Consider the following 22093-nt stretch of genomic DNA (forward strand, 5'->3'; position numbering starts at 1 on the left):
CATATCTATCACAAAAATGTGAGTAGCATAAAAAATGAGCCCTCCACTTGTGATTATCAAGCCCATGAGCTCTTCCAATTAGATATAAATGTTTTGTGCCGACAATTGGCTAGCCCCCTCGGTTGTTAATAGTGAACTGTCATCTCTAATTCACATACTATTTATCGCCGAGATAGGGCTTCTAGAGATGGTGGCGTACTGCTGGAAATTAACTCAGTGCACCCAAGGAAACCCTGCAAGTTCCTAGAAAGGACGGTAAAATACATTGTTGTGTGGTGTGAAATTTCGCAATCTAGTTGTAAATACTCCAAGTTCGACCGCATTTCAGTAGTTTGTTTATACAGTCCCCTTTCCAGTGATGTTACGTTCCTGGAAAGCTGTCTTGACTCCGTACCAAGAGCTGTTGAATTGGCATATTATCCTTGTCGGCCTATTATCCTTGTCGGTGACTTCAATTTGTTTATTTGCTGGATTTCTCCTACGACTGACTCAGCATATTCATCACTCAGCACTCGTGATGAATTTTTCATGGAAAATTGCATGCATGCACGCCTATCACAATGTAGTCCTAAAGGAACCAGAGATTCAGAAACATTGGATTTCCTCCTTGCCTGGGTTCCCCCGAGGCAGTTACCCCTGGAAGAAATATCTTCGACTCAGGCTATGAGTCCCTCAATGCAATTTTCTGGTTTCGAGTTTCCTGGAAGCAACATGCTTGCCCTGCCTGGTCGAAGACGTGCTGGGAGTGCGATAATCGCTGGCTCAACCTTATTCCCTGGGGTATGCTCTCTTCGTTGTCTATTGAAGAAGCCGTTCCTGTTCGCCGTCTTAGGGGGCATAAATAAAGAGGGAATTCTGTACAAAACTTTTCCGTACGACTTAGCTCGACATATTTCCACTGAAATACGTCGTTACTCTATATCAATCTAAAAACACGTCTTAATTTATCATGAAAATGTAAATGCCGTGGAATCAGCTATGCCAACTATTTTTCTTGATTTACATTCTGATTGCCTTCCAAAGCATCCCTTATTTTCGTTCTCTTCCTTAAGCCTAATGTTAATCACTGTCTTTCCCAAAATACAGACCGATCCTCGGAATGGTTTTGAATGCCTTTTTAAAATCTCCACCGATCACTTTGCAGGTTCCGATGGTCTCAGACTCGTATTTGTCCGTAGCTATGCATCTCCTCTTGCCTCACATTTACGCCTACCATTGAATTGCTGCTTTTCCCTTGGCAATTACCCTAACCGGTGAAAATTCGCAAATATTATTCCGATTCATAAATCTGGTCCGAAAAATGATGTCAAACTACCCCATATCCTTGTTTCCCATTCTTCCTGTTGTCACCGAGAGGTTTTTCTAAACCATTTTCTCTATTTTACATCCCCTTTCTGTCCAACAATCAGCCTGGTTTCCTTCGGGGTTTTATCTCATATATATATATATATATATATATATATATATATATATATATATATATATATATATATACTATCTCAACCACAGCTTTCGCCTCAATAAACTAAGCCAATGGAGTTTCCTCAATTGGTACTTTTTTGATCTGCTTCCTAAATTTCCTATTCACAGATCCCAATTGCTAATCCTGTCTAGCGTCACATTCCCTTGGTCAACTGTAACATCTGGAGTTCCCCAGGATGAGGTCGTAGGGCCATATGTTTTTTAATGTTTTTATGGTCATACCTCCCTTTTTATTTTCCCACAAACCCAAACCCTTCTTCATGTCAACAACTGTAAAAGTATTTAAGCAAATATTTAATACGTTAGACTGTCACAATCTACACGATGCCTTAAATAAAACTTTCCAGCAGTATAATGCATGGAAAGTTAAATTATTCCCAAGTAAATGCAATATTATGCCAATTTCGTTTAAAAATGCCCTGTTAACTACAAATATAACATTAATTCCATCCCTCTCAATTGCATGTCATCAGTTATGGATCTTGGAATTTTAATATATTCTAAGCTTGATTATATTGGGCATAATCATGCAGTAAGGAAGAAAGCTATGCCTCTATTAGGCCTCCTCTACCACTTCACGGAAATAAGCGACCCTCGAGCATTACACTACAATTTTTACACTTGCACACACACACACCATTATATATATATATATATATATATATATATATACATACCTTACACTTATATTCCGCGATTGTCCTTCCGATCGCAACTTATTGCTCCCCATCTGGTGGATTTCAATACCTACCAACCTGGCTACACTCAAGAACCTTACTAATTTCTTCCCTAAACTACTATCCTTCATCAACTTCAGAGTGCCTACACGACCTGCCCGCACACACTTATTACTCCACATGCCCTCTGTCCGATTATCACTAATCAAACGCTCCCGTTTATTCCGCCACTATTCGTTAGTGAACTCACTTCATGATACCAGTAATCCTTTCCATTTCATTTCCTCCAACACATTTACTGACCAAGCATTTTTCATTGCTAGATAATTAATGACCTCTAATGGTTATTACTGTTGTAAATTGTTAATCATTGTTCATTTTGTGTGTATGAGTCCTTATTCATAAGCTGTTAAATACTCTACTTTAAATTGGTTAATTTACTGATATATGTTGTTCCATTTACAAATGGATATATAAAAAAGTACCAATCAGACCCGTGGTATCTATTATAGGCGCTCCAACAAGAAATCTTGTATTCCATTTGAATTCTCTCTTCAGGGAATTAACGGATTTTTAAACAAAATACGGCGTGAAAAATTTCTAAGATTTTTGTAAAAGATTTTCTGGAAACCGCCCTCCATATTAAAAATACATCTTAGTACCTTTTTATATCAAAAACCTCTTTACTAGTGTTTCTATTTCCGAGTTATTGAAAGTGACCGAAATATTATTTAAAAATCAGGAGCTTAATCCCAATCATTCCATTGAATTTTTAATTAATTTATTCCATTGTTTTGCACGTAGAGACCAGAACTAGGCTATTTACAATGGAAAATATTAACGGTAAAGGGAAGATTTAACAACGGGTTAACCTTTGTCATCGCTTGTAGAGGACCTATTTGTGGATGAACTGCAATAAAACCTAAAAAAAATGCTAAAAATATTCATAACACATTATTTGCTGGTACAGGGATTTTAACGACGTGTTTGTGGAGTGGACGGGAAGGAGAGATAGTTGGGAACTTTTTGCACACCTCAATTACTCAGTGCAGCAGTAAAATGTTTAATTATGCGAAGGGAATTTACGAAAAGCTGTATTCCTTGATATCACAGTTTTGACTGATGAGAAATTAAGCGAGTTTTCAATTCAACGGAAGGCAAGCACCACAAACCCTGTCATTATCTTTTCTCCAGCCATCATATTGCTCATATTATGTCTAATTTCTTGCTAATTATTCCACTCCTCAAAAGTAATTTAACCCCAGAAAATAAACAAGGACAATAGTTCTAATTTTTTCTAATCTGAGGGTGTAACATGTATCTTTAATTTTTGCCGTTGTCAATAAAAGTTCCGAAAAATTGCCCAAAGAGGAGATGGGAAATAGCTCGTTTCTTAACTTTCTGAATTAATCATTCTACAAATATATTATAAGTAAAATCGATAAAGGAAAGTAAGATTTGGGGTCAATGAATCCACGAACCAGTCGTGGTCTTCTGGGAATTCTTACTGATAAGTGAATAAGAGCGTGCCATAAAACTTACCAATAGTGGCTCAAAGAATTCCTTGCGCGCTGTGCTGCTCACTTGAAATTTTACACGTCCCTTTTCTGTGGTTCCCTTCGGAAGATAAAGGAAAATTGGGACACGGGCTGGAAAAGCCATCGCGTTTTCCCTACAACGTACATATGCTGTCGTCAAACGCAGAATTGGTCCACTGGAACTTGTTTTCGCCTCTGAATGCTCTGACGACTTCCCCCTACGAATATCTCAGGCACGTGACGAAGGCGTCTGTCGTTTCAGGTGGGTGAAATGGATTCTCTCCGATTTTATGTGGAAGATGGTAGCATAGGACGTGGGAATGACGTGGAAAGAAGGAAACCGCGGATGCAGACGAAGGGCTTCACGTGTGTAGCGGGAGAATCACGATGGACTCAGCTACTCGAAGCGCAACACATGAGGGCGTGAGCGGGCGGGGGTGTAGAGAGAGGGTAGTGGATAAAGTCTGAAGGGAGAAGAGGGTGGGAAAGAGGGAGGAAGTCCGTATTTTAGAAGGAGTGTGCGTGTTTGTGTCGGGGAGGAATGACGTAAGCCTTAAAGCCGTTTTCTTTCTTCCTCCCCGAGCCTTCGAAGCGTAATGCCTCGGCTGTGAATGAACTTGCGGGGGTGGTGCGAGGAGGGGTGGTGGGTTGGGTTTTGAAGAGGGATGGATACGCTTCGCTGAGTATGCAAATTTCTCAAACACCGGGACGTCTGTGCCGAATGGGTCGTAACGCTTGCGAAAAGATGACAGGCATCTATTACACGCCCAAATCTTGCAAGGACGAATGGTCTGAATAACAATCCTCGTATTAATCATTCATCTATATTCTTTTTTTATATTAGGGGAGGAACATGAAAAACAACCTTACACTGCTGATGACTGCTTCAAAATCGAGTCTGAAGGTTTTTTTCGAACCTGGGCATCGACAATTCTCTAAACTTCGAGGGTTGAATATTTAAGACAAAAAAGAGGTCATGGAATATGGATGATGATAAATATTCAATCTAACATTTACTTATTAGTATATTTTCTTAATTCATTTTAACTGCCGCGGAATAAAGACCTCAATGCCTCTTTAAGCCGTCATATTCCATTAAATCGTATTATTGGCCTCACAATTCTGAAAATGTCTTACTCTACATGCTGGACGCTATTCCGGAGGGCTTTATGATTCACGGTAAAAAATGTGAATTATATATTTTATTTATGTTGGAAAAAATATTTGTTACTGTTCAAGATGGCAGATAAAAATCCCCACGAACACATATTTCAGACGAGTATATTCAAGCAATAACCATATACTATATAATCAGAATTTTAATCATCTTATTTTTACTTAAATAAGTTAACTAATTGAAAAAAAAACAAAGATGAGGTATTATATTAATTTATCAACGGCGGAAAATGGAAATATTAAAATTAAAATAAAACGCCATTTCTTTACATTACGCAGGAATGTATGTGTCTATAGAGTATAACCCCTTTTCAGAAAGGAGGATGAAACGAAATTAAAATGATAAATATAATGTTATTATTTAAAATTGAGACTAATGTACACCATAATTTTTAATTCCTATTGGCATAATATCTCTAATACTGATTTTAAAACTGATTATATCATATAACAGTTTATAACTGCAGGGATCCACCGAGGTAAAAAAATATAGACGCTCCACTTAATTATTATAAAAATATGAAAATGTATTACACTATTTTTTGATACGTTAAATGCTGAAATTTTATTAAGGATGTCAAGCCTGAGTAATAATTATGCATACATACTAATCAGCTGGATACACGATGAACAATTCACAAGGATATAAAATAGGGAAGGCTATTTAACAGGAGCCCAATATGAAATACCCGTGAAAAACATGAAATATAAAATGCTTTCTTGTTAGCAGTGGCGATTTTAATATGAAAATCGTCTATTACAATCATTTTTACTACGGATGATTAAAAAAAGTAGGCAGAGGTAGATCACCGGGGTTTCCAAATACTTCAACCTTTTACTTGCATATTAAATAAATAATTCAAGAGGAAAACAGCGATGACAACGAGTTAGTAAGAGTAACACCAGTAGCTCTCGAGGCTACTTTCCTTCTCTTGTACACAATAGTTAATAGCTATCGTTGAACAAAGTACCAAAAATCATCATGATAAACGTATTCATATACTGTTCCAATTTTTTCTTAAAGGAAAAATGTCCATAGATGACCGCAATTTCAGAGAAACTACAAACTTGTTTACTTTACAACGGTAAGCCTAGGGTTAAAAGCAGGATCAATTAATAAAATAGAAAAATTTCACGTAGAGCATATGAAAGTATTTCCACCTGTGAAAATGTGTGGTGAAGTAAGAGGAAAAATATTGTTTTAAGCTATCGCTTTTCTAACGTTTGCTCACAGTTACGAAGGCTAGAAATTATATAAATTTAGTAACTTATATTCCGTCGCAGGTGCAAAGCTAACCGTCCAATGTTCTCTGCGCACCTGCAAAGTTCACGATGGTCAAGTTCACGCTGTCCGCGGGTGAGTAACTGAAATTAGCATGTGGCATTGGAAAGAAAATGACTCGGTTTTCTGGATACACCGAGCTGACTTCCTGTGTGTTGATTAGCAGTTCCTCAGAGTTCATATTCCAAGCGAAAGCCGATGTTAAGGTTTAGCAGGTATCACCTACCTTATCGCACAGATTTTTTTGTATGTATTCAAAATCTATGATCTTAAGATTTTGAGGAGCCACGCTAGGCAAATATCACATTTTTAAAGACCATGCATAACTAAAGTCTGAATTCTTATATTCGATCTATGGGCAGCTTAGGGTGCAGATATGTAAACGAATGTCCTTGCAGGTTGTTCTAGCGGAGGACAAAACCGCCATAGTCTGCTTACCTGTTTGCGTGCTGGTGTCGAAGAATGTGCTCGTCGTCTCCACTGTCATCGTGGCCAGCGTTCCATCCGTGATCTGAGCGCACGAGTCCCTCCTCCCACGTGACCGCGTCATGTCGTCTGACTGTGAAGATTGGCGCCGGAAGTTGCGGCACCGGATCATTTCCTCGGTGGTCGACTGTCGCCGGAATCCTCGGGCGATCAGGATCTCCTCCGTGGTTGACTGCCTCCGGATGGCTGGAGCCTTGGGGGAAGGATCCCTTGAGGAGCACGTTGATGACGATTCCGGGGATCTAGGGGCTCTCGATGATCTCCGCCCCCTCAGCAAGTGCTCCTCTCCCACGGAGGTCCCTCCGGCTGTCACAGTTGACTGCCTCCGAAGACGCCTCCGTGGGGAAGCATCCCTACCGGACCCTGACCCCTGCGCTGCTCCGTCTCCACCGGCGCCCCCTGCTCTGTCCGGAGAAAGGTGTGTTCGCGAGTCCCGACGACCGCGCCGGCCTGCAAACGAGTCCTTGGCGGCCGAGTCCGGTGATAAGGAGTCCCTGCGGGCCTTTCGGGTGGCCGCGGTGGTCCCCGGTGCCGAGCCCCCAGGCCCCGATCCTCCGTCCTCCCCACTACTTCCCATGGTGAGAGCAGCTTCGGGGGAGAGGGATGGCTGGGAACCCCGCCGGCCCCAGGGCCCCACGGGCAGAGTGCTCTCATCGATTGCGGTGGATTGTCGGGGGAGGCGAGGGAACTTGGGGCTCGGCTCCTTGCCGCTGCCTCCACTTCTGTCCGGGGAGGAATGTGAGCGAGAGTCGCGCCTTCCCTTGTAGTACACCTGTAGTAGAGATCATTGAAATGAAAAATTGTTAAGCTGAACTTATAAACTGTTTCCGCAATCGGTTAATAAGTTTCTCACCATTAATCTGTATGTAAGCAGTAATTATGAGAAAATAGTTGGAATATTAGTCCTAACATTTTTTTAGGTACCTAATTTCTTATTTTTTTATGAATTTAAAAATTAGAACACTTTCTAGAGTAAAATAACCTTTTGTTTAACCTTTGAATTCAGTAAAAGCCATCAGAAAACGAATATCCACAGGATTTTAAGCCTAGACAAGCTGACCACGATTGGCGGAATTGAAAGTTGTCATTAATTCTTTAACTGAGCGTTATCTCCTATTATATTTTCCATTCATTTCCTAACATTACAAAAGAGAAGGAAAAATAATAGAGCTAGAAGCAATAGAAAATAGATAATAGTGCCCATAGAAGCTGAAATAACATATATTATATCCATATTTTTTCTCTTTTTCTTTCTCTTTTCTCGTGGTGGTGAAAATTAAACGGTTAACCAAATCAGCAATTGGATATCAAGAAATGCTTGATAACTCAGCTCGTAGACAAGCGATGCGAGCTGCTCGTATGTCTTTAAACAAAAATGTTTATTGTATTAACGGCTATCGCAAGTCCAAAAATCTAAACGGCTTTTGGTGAATAATGAAAATAAATGTATATTTCTTAACTACCTTCTTAAGCTCTAAGAATACAGATATCCTGATATAATATTGATAAGAATACAGTGAAGAAAAATGTAGAGTAAATTATATTCAAGCAGATTTACGCTACATGAAAAAGAGTTATTAGGTCAAACCCTAGGTAATAAATAAAATTACAGAATATAAACATGAAATAGTAAATTTTCACAGTCCTTTTCCGGACGCGGCTGAGTTGCTCTGATCAGAGTTTTTCCACCATGCAAAGAGATAAAATTCAACTAATGGGCTTATTGCTATTACCAGGAGTATATGCAAAAGAGAATTAAGCACTGATTTGCGGATACCGGTGAATCAAAATTTACCATAACAAAGCAAAAATACAAGGTATAAAAAGAAAGAAGTCTTAATAGGAAAAACATTTTATTCAAATTAAATGATAAAATGTGCCTTTCAATTAAATATACTGTACCGAAAATTACAGAAATTATATAACTGAACGCAGAAACTGAAATCAGTGAAGGAAATATTGTAAAAAGTATTTATTATTTAATTATAAATACATTCTATTGAGAGTACTTCAGACTAATATTACTTAGCAACAAACTTGCTTTTCGGTGAATGAAAATTGTTTTCATAATTTTCCTTCACAGTCAGAGAAGAAATTCAAGAAAGTGCAAGAAAAACAATATTTTTACAGGAATCCTGTTCCTTTGGTATCCACTGTAAATTATTGGTTCATATATTATTTAATTATCCGTAATGAAAAATCGAGAGTATTTTCCCCTAGTCTCTAATTTTTTAATGTCGTATTTCTTTATAATTTATGAGCAATTATTATTATAAACCGACTAATTCCCTTGTATCTTCGTATACGAGGTCCATTCAAAAGGTATCGCGAAGTTTGAATTTTTGCGGGTCACATACATTTCATTGTTGATTTTTTTGTGGCATTATGTTGGTACTTATATCTATCCCTTATGCAGAAAAGTTCGGTCATTTCGAATTTTCAATCCATTGATGACAGCTGTTTTGCTTGGACGTGTTTTGGCTTGTCTTCGATTTTTGCCTGTTTCAAAAAATGGATCAAAGGATCTGTATCAAATTTTGTGTTAATAACGAAATTAAGTGCGCGGACGCATTCCGAAAGATGACTGTGGCAAATGGAGAAGCTACCTAGGACCGAATAAAAAGTTTATTAGTGGTACAAAATGTTCTCAGAGGGCCGAGATGATGTGAACGACGAAGAGCGTGCCGGACGCCCGAGCACGTCAAAAACCGACGAAAACATTGAGGAAGTGAAGAAAATAGTATTAGCCAATCGTCAGATCACCGTTAAAGAAGTTTCTGAGGACCTGAACATACCGATTGGATCGTGTCATTCGGTTTTTACCAATGATTTTGGCATGACACGGGTCGCCGCGAAATTGGTACTAAATTGCTCAACTTCGACCAAAAACCGCAACGCATTAACATTGATAATGAGGTGTCTGTCCGTGTCCGACTGCCCAAATTTGCTCAACAGAGTCATAACTGGCGACAAATCATGGGTTTATGGTTATGACGTGGAAACTAAAGCTCAACCATCCCAATGGAAGCTGCAGAACGAGACAAGACCGAAAAAAGCGCACCAAGTTCGGTCGAATGTGAAAATTTGCTTATAGGTTTCTTCAATTGCAGGGGCTTGGTGCGTAATGCGTTCATGCCACAGGGTAGAACGATAAATAAGGAGTATTACCTGCAAGTTATGCGCAATTTATACGAAGCAATCGGTTACAAACGCACGGATTTGTGGAAGAACAAAAATTGGCTTTTGCACCATGACAACGCCCCTGCTCACACATCGTTACTTGTGCGTGAATGTTTGGCCAAAAACAAGACACCAATAATGACGCAAGCACCGTATTCCCCAGACCTGGCCCCCAGTGACTTTTTCTTGTTCCCGAAATTAAAGAGGCCCATGAAAGTACGACGCTACGCTACGATTGGCGAGGTAAGACTGCATCGAAGGAGGATCTGAACAAGATGACAAAAATGATTTTTTTAAGTTCTTTGATGATTGGAAAAAATGTTGGCACAAGTGTTTAATATCTAATGGGTATTACTTTGAAAGGGACAAAATACTATAAGGGATAGAATATTTGAAAAAACACAAAAGTCGCTATACTTTTTTAACATCCCTCGTTTAACATTGCACTACCTCTTAACCTACAATAAGATCATCTTCATTTCCGCATACTTCCTTCCTCCCTTCATTTCGTCCAATATTCATATTTAATTCGGTTGCCTTCCTCGTTACCTAACCTTATTAACTATATTAGAATATTCACCATCACAATGTCAATCATAATTCTGTTAATCGACTTTCTTATCCTCTTTGGATTAAACCAAGCAATTCTATCTCCTCCTCAACCATGTCTACCATCATCTCGTTTGGTTCCCATTTTGCCTTTATTACTTTTTTATCCATCCTCAAAACTTTTTTTCTGAGTCAAGCATGGAGTCTGGGGGGGATGAAAGAGGGAAGGTGCTGGGAATGCTGGGAGGAAAATTTGAGATGGATGGTAAGGGTGAAAATTTTAAAAGAGCGGAAAGCTAGTGTATCTGCCTCAGTCTTTTCTGCCTATCCCTTCACACGCAAATTCCCAGTTCTTCCTTGCCATTCGAGAACCCCTACCCAATTCAGCCACCAATATGAGGTGAGAACTCGAGAATTCGCTATCTGATCTTTCCGATCGGGGCTCGTTTCGAAAGAAATTTTGGACGCAGTCTAAAATTTCTTGAGGAATTTTCCACCCGCGACAGTTTTTCTTCCTCGCTCAAGACTTTCGGCACCAGCTTCGCGCACGCTTTCCTCATCGCAAGATCCTCTGTTACAATAGTGTGGACGGTTCCGACTGAAAGGCCAGTCTCATCACTGATAAGGGCGATGGTTTAACGCCTGTCAGAGTCCAAAACTGTTTTCACTTTGGCCACCTGATCATCAGTTCGAGCGGTTGTCGGGCGTCCGACGCGGTGCTCATCTTCGACGAGCTCCCGGCCTTCTTTAAACATTTTGTTCCGCTCAAAAATTCTTGTGCGGCTTAAGGCATCATCCCTATAAGCCTGTTTAATGAGTTCAAGGGTCTCTGCCGCGGATTCCTCGAGTTTAACCCAAAATTCCACAGCGTAGCGTTGCTCGACGGTGCGCTCCATTGCTAGCGCGATGACACCACGACCAATGACACGTTTCAAAAATCCACCTCCTGTATTAATGCATACCCGGAGTCGACTAAACTAAAGTGCTCCTGAGTCGTGGCGGACTCCTCTACCGAGCCGACCGGTCGGACCCGGTCCGGCCATTGAAGGTGGAAATATAAGGGCTTATTCACTACTGCTACCACCGGTTTTTGGTATGTTATTCCCTAAGCATTTTAATGAAACGGGGTAGGTGTAAACGGATATTGGTAAAGGTTCTCGAAAATATATTACAGTATCATTATATCTGTAATTATTAGTGTTCTATCATTTAATTTGGGTTTTTGATGGACACAGACTATAAAAAGGTACAAGGATAGATTTATAACCCTATCATTACAAAGCAAAACCTTAAACCATACTTAATAAAATATATCTTTCTTCAATTTCACATGCATTTTTCATCATTCATTTGGTTTACTATCCCCTTCCTCGCTTGCATAATGTTCTCTTCCCTATCAGAGTGTGCAACACCCCATCGCCAATCAAAATGCTATTAGTGTTACTTTTGTCTTCTTTGGATTTATTTCGATAATCCTATCTCCTCCCTGACAATGCAAAGCAGTTAATTATCATTTTTCTCTTTTTCCATTTCACCTTCTCCATGATTCTCAGCGTCAGTATTTCAAAAGCTTTCAATCTACCCTTATTGTCCTACTTCAACGACCAACAACACTATTGCTGAGACAAAACCACGTTCCAAATTAAAATTTGAATGAGACTTTTCGTATCATACTTTTTCAACGCCATGTTCTTAAAATTCCTCTTTCTTGTGAAGGAATCCTTGTCAAACGCAAGTTACCGTCGTATGTCCCTAATCCTTTCACAATTTTGGTTCAGAAAAGTCCGGAGATAGGTAAACTGGTCTACCTGCTCCAATTTATTAACTCCTATTTAAACATTAAACTTAGCCTTTCTCTTTTCCAAAAACTATTTGAAAATAGTTTTGTGGGCAATTATTCACATACCACTTAAGTCGTCAAAAATACCTTTCTCATTTCCGTAGTAAAACTGATCAAACGATATATTTTGGTCATATTCCACCCTGAAATTCAAAAAATTAGTGCATTAAAACTCTTTATCCTAAATATTCTAAAATCTTGAGTAGTTCGTCCCCCTACGACCTATTTTGATTTATATTTCGCCTTCTCATACATATGATTTTAAGCCATCCTTATTTATATCATACCAAAATTTATGTCCATGCATGCTGACCTAATGTAATTCATTCAGTTTCTTTTTATATTCCCTCAATCTTTTTTAAATCTTCTTGGCTTCAATTAATAACTTTCCTGATTTTTCTTTGCAGATTGATCTATCTTACATTCTGACAGTTTATCACCTTTCAGGGGATATTTATATTTATGTTCAGAGCACCCATAGTACCCTTTCTTTGTTAGCATTCCATTTCTTCTCACCACGTCTTCTACCATACCACCATATTAGTTTCTCACCTCAATTTATTATTTAATTCTCTGCATCTTAATGCTTGTCTTTTTTACATTCTTCCATTGCCTAACTTAGCCCACATCTCTGATCACTCAACAAGTAATACTTGTTGTCTTATCATTTAAATAGATTTAGTATATATACTACTTTTTACTAATGTAATTGTTCTGTTTAACGGTTTCAATATGCTATTGATATTAGGTTTCTAATATTCATCTAAATTCTGTCTCAATAAATTCACGCATAATTTTCTCAATTGCCAACAAGTACTCCTTTCTTTCCCATCCTTCCTTGCTTCCGATGAATGGTTTTACATATCAATTACCCAATCGCATTCTGTGTTATTCTCTTGAACTGGAATTTACATTAATAGTACTTGAAAATGATTTGAATCAGAAAATGCTACTAGTTAAATTTGGAAATTAATCATGCTTTTCCTCAATTTTCGTTAAACTATGACATGTTTTATTTCATTCAATCACATTTGATAAAACAGATGGTACAATGCGATGGTCGGAATAAATCATACACATGATTAAAAAAAATGAAATTCAATGACATATTTAACGTAAGGAAAATTATATTTATGCACACATAAAATGAATGAATTATTTCATCTAAGTACTCTGTAGCCAAACCCAAAATATTCTTAGATATCAACCAAATGTTTTGGGTATATTTTGAATGAAGAGAAATATTTAATTATCAGCCGAAAACAGTCAAGAATGGAATATATGCAAATGAAATAGAAACTGCCGCAATTAATTGAACTAATGATTAACTGAAATCAAATTTATAGATTTGAAATATAATTCAACATTAGTTATATTGATAAATATTTGTTAAAAATTTGCTTTCATTTAATACAATTAACATCTAAGCAGGTGAAATAATTGTTTTTGAGAACGAGTTAGTCCACATAACTTAAAAGATTTTAAGCAATACATAATTCTCTGACATCCATTGATAAGATTGTGATTTTTTAAAAATTTTTTGTATGAAAAATTCATAAATCATAGGCATGTACATGAAAAATTAGTCTCTCAACACAATTGAGAATAGATAGTATGACATCAATTCTGCTAAAGAAGTTTTATTAGCAATAATTCAGGGGTCGAAGATATTCTCATTAGTTGGTTCAAAACGTCATTGTCACTGTGTTGCAGTTTCTGTTACCTAGTGCTAAAATGTTGTTTGGCCTATATACCTCATAGCTAATTTTCTCATATTTTCTAATTTTCAGATATTTATCATGACATTTTAAAAATACAACCTTGTGGTCAAACGTGAACGTGCAAACATTTTAAAAGCAAGGAAGTTATTGAGAAAAACGCACGAAGCTAAAATAACTTCCAGATGTATGCAACCCCCAATTTTGAGTACATTTAAGTATTGCGTGATGCTATACCTCAAGGATACATACCACGCTAGCCTGTCGCCATGAAAAGAAAATTTCAATAGAAGAAAACGGTAATTTCAATAAAAGTAAAGTTGTCAAAAATAGAGAAGATAACACGTAGAGAGAAGATAAACTAGTTAAGTGTTTTTGTATGGAATATTTCTTCCCTATCAAATATTATTTTAAAAGGTTAAATAATTCAATTAATAAATAACCGGATGGCTTTAATCAAAGGAGAGCTAGAAATACGAGAGAGAGACAAGACTGGCAATGAGAATATTCGGTGAAATTTGGTATTAATTATTTCACTATTATTTACTTTTATTTACCCTCTAATATTCCAATAAAAGTTTTTATTTTAATAAACCCGGTCTTCTATATGTCATGCAGGTCTACAATATTCTTTTTTCTTCATTCACCTTCATCATCAGTTTCTCAAACATATATTTTCATTTACGAGTATTCTGTCTATGCATCGATCTTCTATTACTCACAACAATTTTTCGTTCGTCACACATCTATGTATGGAAAATATTAATTGATTATTTGACCTATAACGATCTGAGATCTAGTTGACCAATATTCACAGTTAAACCCTACGTTCTTAAATGATGGCCCCAGAAAATATCCCTTCCAAATTCTCTTTACTTAATATCTATTTACTCATTCTTTTTTTAGTGGTTAAGCTAACATTTCATTATTTTTTACCGTTAATTTTCAATCCCTTTCCGCTGGAAGCCCAAATTTACCGAATTGTATTTTTTTCTTCTCGTCCCTGGATTAGTCTAGTCGTCCTTAAATTAAAAGTGTTTCCCATTTTATTGCACAGCAAATTTATTTCATACTTGGGCATTATTTATTGATATATAGATGCCGTCTCTACAGATCAATTATTATGAAGACAATAATTCCTTAACGGAACTTTTTCTCTCCCTTTTTCACAATATTTTGTAACTTAAGCTTTCATGGAGCGTGAATCAATCTTATTACGCTTAAATTATTTCCACTTTCGTCCAAATTGAGGCGTTTTTCGCATTCCGATGTTCTGCAAATATAATAGTTCTGCAGTCATGTATTTCATCGCTTGTGCGTTCTCTATTGTAAACCTTTTTTTTTAATAGTAGACATTCGTGCATCCATCCTTTTACCTTTAACTGCAATGTCGAGTCCATTCTTTAAAACTACCCTCTTCATTATCTTGGGAAATACTATTTTCATTATTTTTGTAAATTAATTATTCCATTAGGCTACCAGAAGATTCACCGTTTTTGCAATTTATAATTAACAACCATGCTCCCATGAACGATGTAACATTGCAATTGGTTATTCTTACAGGTTTTCTCATTGTAAATACCGATACGATTCACTTCATCTTGTGCCCCCAAGCCCTTCACTGAGCTGCTCAATTTATACCTTAGGACATTGTTTATCGTTGTTCAAGAAATAGCCTGCTTACAATATATTTATTCTCATTCACATTTTACAAGAGGTTATGTAAAGTACAAATGCTCAGGTTATATAGTAAACATTTTTCTCTACAGAGGTACATATATATTTTCCCGGCGATTAAAAAAGGAAAGCTTATGTTACTCAGTCGCCTCAATGGAAATGATATATCTTGAGAGGAATTTGTGACGCATCTTATGGTTGAAATAAGCCAGAAAATGCACGAAATAACATGTTTAATATTTAATAATTAAACTACAGAACAATGGATTTTTAAAAAGTTCTTTCAATTGGCGTATTAGGTGATTACAACATTGTTAGATATTGTCATAAATATTGATCGTATTTTAGCGTAAAAAGTAAATAACCCATTTTTAATTATCCACAACTAAAGATTTTATGGTTCTTTAATTTTTTGACAGCATAATACAGATAATACCGTCATAATACATGTTTTTCTTTATATGAATATTATGCTAGTTGCGTAAGGATAGTTAAGTTAGTTGAGTCAATTTTATCTTCTTCCCTATTTGGATAAAAATAAGGAAATAATTCTCGTTTTCATAATTTTTCAAATACAATGGATGCTCGAGCAAAGATCACCAGCATTCATCTTCATATGAACTAATCACTCACTTTATCAGTAGTAACTTATTTTATACTTGAGGCCCTCCATTGCTAGAAGTTAGTTATTCCATATGTCGTGCACATCAATAGTTATTTAGGCATATTGTATAATAACAGTCCTTCTGATTAGTATTACCAAATGGACATGAGAACGGCTTTCCGAAAATATATTAATTTGATCATAATTCAGGATAAATCTTATTCAAAATCCTTTTCTTAGTTTAAGAAGAACACTGTTTAACACAGGGAAATGCGTAAGGCGACATTATAGAGCCCCTGTCAAAACGATAACGATAAATAATAACGATTAGTGAACTCATTGACAGGATATTTTAACCACAGCTTTTAAGAGCACGAAGAAATAGAGTGGGACTTTTTACACATATGAAGAAAACCCCAATCCACAACTTCGAACATAAGGAATCTATTGGTATTTGTAGAAATTCTTAAAAAACATAAACTGCTCAAATCACGTTCTCTTTTATTTTCCTGAATACCAGTCTAATCCTTCAAGCATCTCTCAGATTGATTAATTTAATTTACTGAAAAAATACTGTGCAGAGTTGATGCAAAAGCACTCCTTTAATAAAATATTGTCTATTTGTGTATAAAATGTTTTTCAGCACATTCGTTTTTTCTGGAATAAATTTAAACTCTAATTGTTTATCATGTCATATTCAGTTGAAAACATCTAAAATATTACTATTATGTGAAGATCTAAGTTTTTAAAATAATTATCTTTTTATATTAATACATTCAAACTCAATGACTGCCTAATTTTTCTCAAAGATCCTGAGCTCATAATTACTCAAGGAATAACAAAAATTTAATGTTGCACCGAATGTTTATGGAAGGCAAATTTTTATCCAGTTACCTGTGTTGTTGAATCTCTCCGCTTGGTAACATTGGCCGCTGTGGGCGTTGGAGGCGCAGCTGGGGCCGCAGCCTGTCCCACCACCGAAGTGGGAGCCCCGGCCGCACCCATGGCCGGGGCCGTGGGGGAGGTGGACGGAGGCGTGGTGGAGCTGGTAATAATGGTGGGCGGAGGAGGGAGGGATTGCACACCCGCGGACACGCTGGATGGGAGAAGACTGGGTGATTGCTGCTGCGGGGAAGAAGACGGGGGCACAAGCAGCAGCTGGTGCTCGCCGGCGCAAGAGGGCCGCGGTGACGGCCCACCACCGCACCCGCTGTCTGACGTAGACGAAGTGGAAGGCCTCTGCTCCGTTCGGTAGTAGCGTGGACCACCCGCCGATGCGACAGCAGTGGGGGGGGTCGGGGTAGGAGTCATGGGAGGTGCAGTTGGGGCGCCTGGCGTAGGTGGTGGAAGCCCCGGCGGAGGCTCTGGAGACGGAGAGGCGACCGAGGGCGCCGTGACGAGGACAATACGTGTCGAATCCCTCCGGCCTCGGCGCGAAGACGTGGGTGGCGTGGGAGTGATGGACTCGCGGCGGCCGCTGCGTGCTGACTCCCCGGATCCGCGGCGCTGAGAGGATGAGGAGGAAGATTCGCGGCGATGGGACCAGAGGCGAGCCAGGTCGGAGCGGAAGTCGGTGCCTGACTCTCTGCGGCTCTTGATGCCGGAAGACTGAAAAGCAAAGGATGAAGTTGAGGGTGAGTTGAAGGCACTGAGGTAGTGCATGTTATGAGGAGTCTATTCCTTTGAGAATGTTTCGTTTCAATCAACATTGTATCGTAAGGAGAAAGAGGAGATAATGTTTATGACAGCTTATAACTTAATTAAAATAAAAGTTATATCATAAATATTTAAATTATAATCATAAAAATTATAAATCGAAACAGAGATTAAAAGTTTCGGTCGTTCATGGCTATAGTGTTTTCGTTAATTCTCTGTTCGGCGTTACCAATCCGCAATATCATGTCATGTAGTTCTATTAGTGTCATTTACTTGTTTTTATTACGTTTGACAAACCTTCTTTAGGACAAACCCTTCTTATCGTTCACTTATCACATAAATTGGTAATTGCGAAAGTAACGGAAACGATCATTTCTCTCTTAAGTACAATTATGGAAGTGGAATATTCGAGCCATAAACTGAAATTTTCCCGGGAAGACAAAAATTTGTTAAAATGGCAAAAAAAACTTGCGGAGTGCATCTGGAGAAGGAAGGGAATGAAATTTACCGGGACTTTGGTCCCTCCAGTACACGAACATTATATTATTTTACTTCTTGTTTATTAAGAACGTCTGTTCCAAAAGTAGTCGGACTGAGTAGATTAAAAAATATGTGGGTCCAAAATTGATACATTCACTCAAAAGCCTTCGAAGTAGCACACTTGTGTGTTCACAGACCGAAACCAGCGGGTTTTCCCCGCTTCGAACGCTTTCTGGAAGGTGGCGCCCGAAATAATGCTAAACTTCCTCGTCACGGCTCCTTATAAAGCTTTCACCTAGTCGTGGTGACGTCCTTTCAGCACGGATTTGAGAAAGGAGAAGAAAAAGAAGTCGGCTGCCTAATGCCTAAAAAAATCAGGACCCTCACTCACATGGTCGAGAAGATCTTTTCATATCCGCGAGCGAATTTCCTTTTGCTCGTCCGAGAGCACTCGCGGCAGAAACATCGCACACATCTTTCTCATTCCCATGTTTTCGGTTACAAGTCGATGGACATCGCTTCTAAGGATGCCAAGTTCATCAGAAACCATGCAACCACTTCATCTGTGATCCCTGTCCAACAAAGACTTTTCTCTGGCAAGATTTGTGTCACTTTTTGTGGTCGAAGGGCGTCCTGAACCTGCGGTGCTTTCAATATTTTCTCTACACTCTCGCGTACCGGCCATGGTAGAGTCATTGAAAAAAATGTATAGAGACCCAAGGACAGTACTTAGAAGAATTGTGTTGGTGCAAATCTGTTCAATAAATTACTTTTTGAAAATAGTTTTATTACTTTCAGATTGCACCCTTTATATCCGAAATCAAGTCACTGCTATGGTCCATCTCCAATAAATAATTGCCGAAATGGGAATGTCAGGCAATCCCATCGGAGATTTCGCTTTTGTTCCTCGTCACGTAGCTTGAATGATCTTTCCATTGTCCTATATAGACTGCGCTGCAGTTTTTGCATTAAATTTGTAAATGTGGCTTTATTCAATGTTTGCCTCATTGTCCTAATCCTATTCAAAAACGTTTGCAGGTTGCTTTTGTTACGGTATGCAATCATATATTTGTCTTTCGGGAATATATTGGTTATTTTGTCAGGAATGGATTTGTAATAGGGAAGTTTACATCAGCGTTCTTTTTCTCCCTCATTACCTAGCGATAAATATATTAGATTTCTTGCTCTGATGGAGCGTTTCGTATTAAGAGTTCTAACAATTAAGTATATACAAAATCCGATTTTTAGTGCAATCATTCTGATTTAATTTCTTGGAAAAGTTAAATTTGGAAGTGGAATATATTGCAATCTATTCAGCATAAAATGAAAGGAGGACACTTTTTAGGAAATATGGCGGAGGGGTCTAAAGAGCAACATCGTCTGTAAGGCTGTCATCCAATAATATGAAAAATCATACCTCTTGCTGGATACGGGACTGTGATATTGAGATATTTGAGTTTTCCTTTCCTATTCTTTTCACTAGAGAAATTTATATTCTTACACTGGTCGTTTAAAGTATTCAAAAATGTCCAGTTGTACTTTCTAATGAGAGTGTATATATTTACTGGCCACGTATAAAATTTTATATCTGTTGATGTCGTCTATGAGTCGAAATCGGTTGTAATAATAATATTTTATTTTTAATAATAATATTTTGGGTGAAAAAATACTAAGTTTATTTATTCAGGGATATGATAACTATTACACAACGATTTAGAATACGCCATTATTTCGGAATATCAAAAGCAGCCGCGCATAAATATTTTTTCTTCACATTTTAGTTTTATCTAACGTTTTTGGGTTGATAAACCTCTGAAGTTTGATTTCCAGTAAAAGTTAAAATGAATTTCTTCCGGCCTGATATTAAAGAAATATATAATAATGGCTCTGTATCACGTTTGAGATATATCAAATTATTCGTTTTGAGTATGCAAAGAAGATATATATCTTTGAGCAGAGTTAACCTTTGTGGAAGCGGCTTCGGCGGACGATTCCCTCCTCTTTCTTGACGAGGACGTCTCCGCTGAGGACGAGGATCTTCCCCAGGGTAGGCTCTTGGCGATGTCTGCCAGGGTCTCCCTCCTTGGTAGGTCTTTGGAGCCCCTCCTGCCCACCACCACCCCGGAAGAGGAGGAGGAGGACTCCTTCCCGAAAGCGCTTACCCCCACACCCCCACCCCATTCCCGAAGGAGGTCTGTCAGCTGCGCTAGCGAAGACCTCCGCCGGCGGCGTGACCTCTGTTGCTGCCGCAGAAGGGAGGTCGCTGGTGGTGGCGACGAGGCGTCACGGGAGAGCCGCCGGTGTGGCGGTGAGCCTGCCGTGCTCCCATCCAAGATAGCTCCGATCTGCGCGGCCGAGTCCCTCCGCCCGCTTCCCAGTCGCTGCCTCAGGGTCGACTCCTCCACCTGCTCCCGTACGAGGTCATCCCAACCGTTTCCTCCCTGCCATACCAATCCCACCTGGTGACTGAGGATGGGTAGGTTGCAGACGAAGCATATGGCTGTCATAGTCCTGGGGAATGAAAGATGGAGCGGTTAGCACGTCCAAAGAAGCTTAAGTCGTGCGCTACAACGTTGAAATCATAATGAATTTAGCAGTGTCGTAACATTGCCCACAGTGCATTAAAACGATTTTAATCGTTGAGTAAAGAAATTTAAATTGGACGAGTGCGTGCAAGAGGAAACCTCTACTGGTGACTACTCTGTTTATGCATGTAATTTTTACACTCTGCCGAGTCTCACGGGTCCGTGAGCATTTCATACGTGTGAAAGTATTGTTAACTTCCCATCCCCCTTCCAAAAAATATTTTAGAAGTGAGAAAGATTTAAATTACCGTAGTTCACTAGAATTTACTTGTTTGAGATTCATACAACAGGATACGTATTGAAACGTGGGGCTTAATCTGCTCTTACTAAAATTTATAAGTTCATTCTAAAACGATAAGATATTGTGTGAGCAGAGAATCTGAAGAAAAATGCCCTATTTGCTTGAAACTTGTGTTTCTGAATGTCAATTTTCTGATTTTTAATGCCTTATTTATTTGTGAAACCCACTCGCTATATTCTAGAATATTCCACTGCAATACCTTTAAGACATTTTATCAATATTTATTTTGTTATCATTTGGTGGTAAAAACTCACTTATGTTTTTTATATAGGCAAACTTGTTACATAAAAATGAGCATTTCATTTTAATGTCCCCGTTTTTCCCAACCTCATCTCGTTATACTATCTGATAACCTCTTTAACTAGATTTTTCAGAGATCATGTCCAACATATAGTTGCCTGAAATAAAATAAACAGAATTTTAACTATTGAAAATATTTCTAAATATCTAGAATGTGGTAAAATTTTAGGAAAATAATATCTATAGTTCCGCATATGACAAGCTACGACTACTTAAAATCAAAGCACAACTATTAGTAAGTTAAGAAGTTTCTTATTCGATGAGAATAGTGACACGCATTCTCGATTATGAAAAAACATTCCGAGTCAAATATATTAAAGGTTAATAAACATCTAAATGTAAAATACCTAGCCATATCATACCAATGTAAGAGATATATTTTTATGTGTCTTACATTATCTATGTTATTTGTTGACGTATATCAGACAATATTCAATAAGAATACTGGTTCTAGACCCTGCGAGTCAAGGTAGATTTATTTATAGATTTCAATATTGAATAAAGACCAGTACAATAGATAAGGCACTCAATACTGTAATGATATGATTTAGTTACTAAAATG

General features: G+C 38.1%; 2 protein-coding genes across 2 annotated transcripts in view; both read right to left on the reverse strand.

Annotated features, from left to right (window-relative positions):
- The window catches only part of LOC139687781 (uncharacterized), a 519942-nt gene extending 502678 nt beyond the window's left edge, over positions 1 to 17264 (reverse strand). The window contains exons 1-2 of the mRNA XM_071585075.1: positions 17104 to 17264; positions 6594 to 7413 (exon numbers count right to left, since the gene is read on the reverse strand). Of these exons, the coding sequence (XP_071441176.1) occupies positions 6594 to 7413; positions 17104 to 17214 (931 nt within the window). The 5' untranslated portion in view covers positions 17215 to 17264. The remainder of the gene's footprint in view (positions 1 to 6593; positions 7414 to 17103) is intronic.
- Positions 17265 to 17516: 252 nt separating this feature from the next.
- Positions 17517 to 20852, reverse strand: LOC139688067 (micronuclear linker histone polyprotein-like). Its single transcript, XM_071585488.1, has 3 exons — positions 20310 to 20852; positions 17593 to 17817; positions 17517 to 17540 (listed from the first exon to the last, which is right to left on the reverse strand). The coding sequence occupies exons 1-3, from the start codon at positions 20850 to 20852 to the stop codon at positions 17517 to 17519; spliced, it is 792 nt and encodes a 263-aa protein (XP_071441589.1).
- Positions 20853 to 22093: the final 1241 nt, after the last annotated feature.

This window comes from Hetaerina americana, unplaced genomic scaffold, assembly GCF_022747635.1.
Source record: "Hetaerina americana unplaced genomic scaffold, ioHetAmer1.1.p SCAF_2, whole genome shotgun sequence".
In the NCBI taxonomy this organism is placed as follows: Eukaryota; Metazoa; Arthropoda; class Insecta; order Odonata; family Calopterygidae; genus Hetaerina; species Hetaerina americana.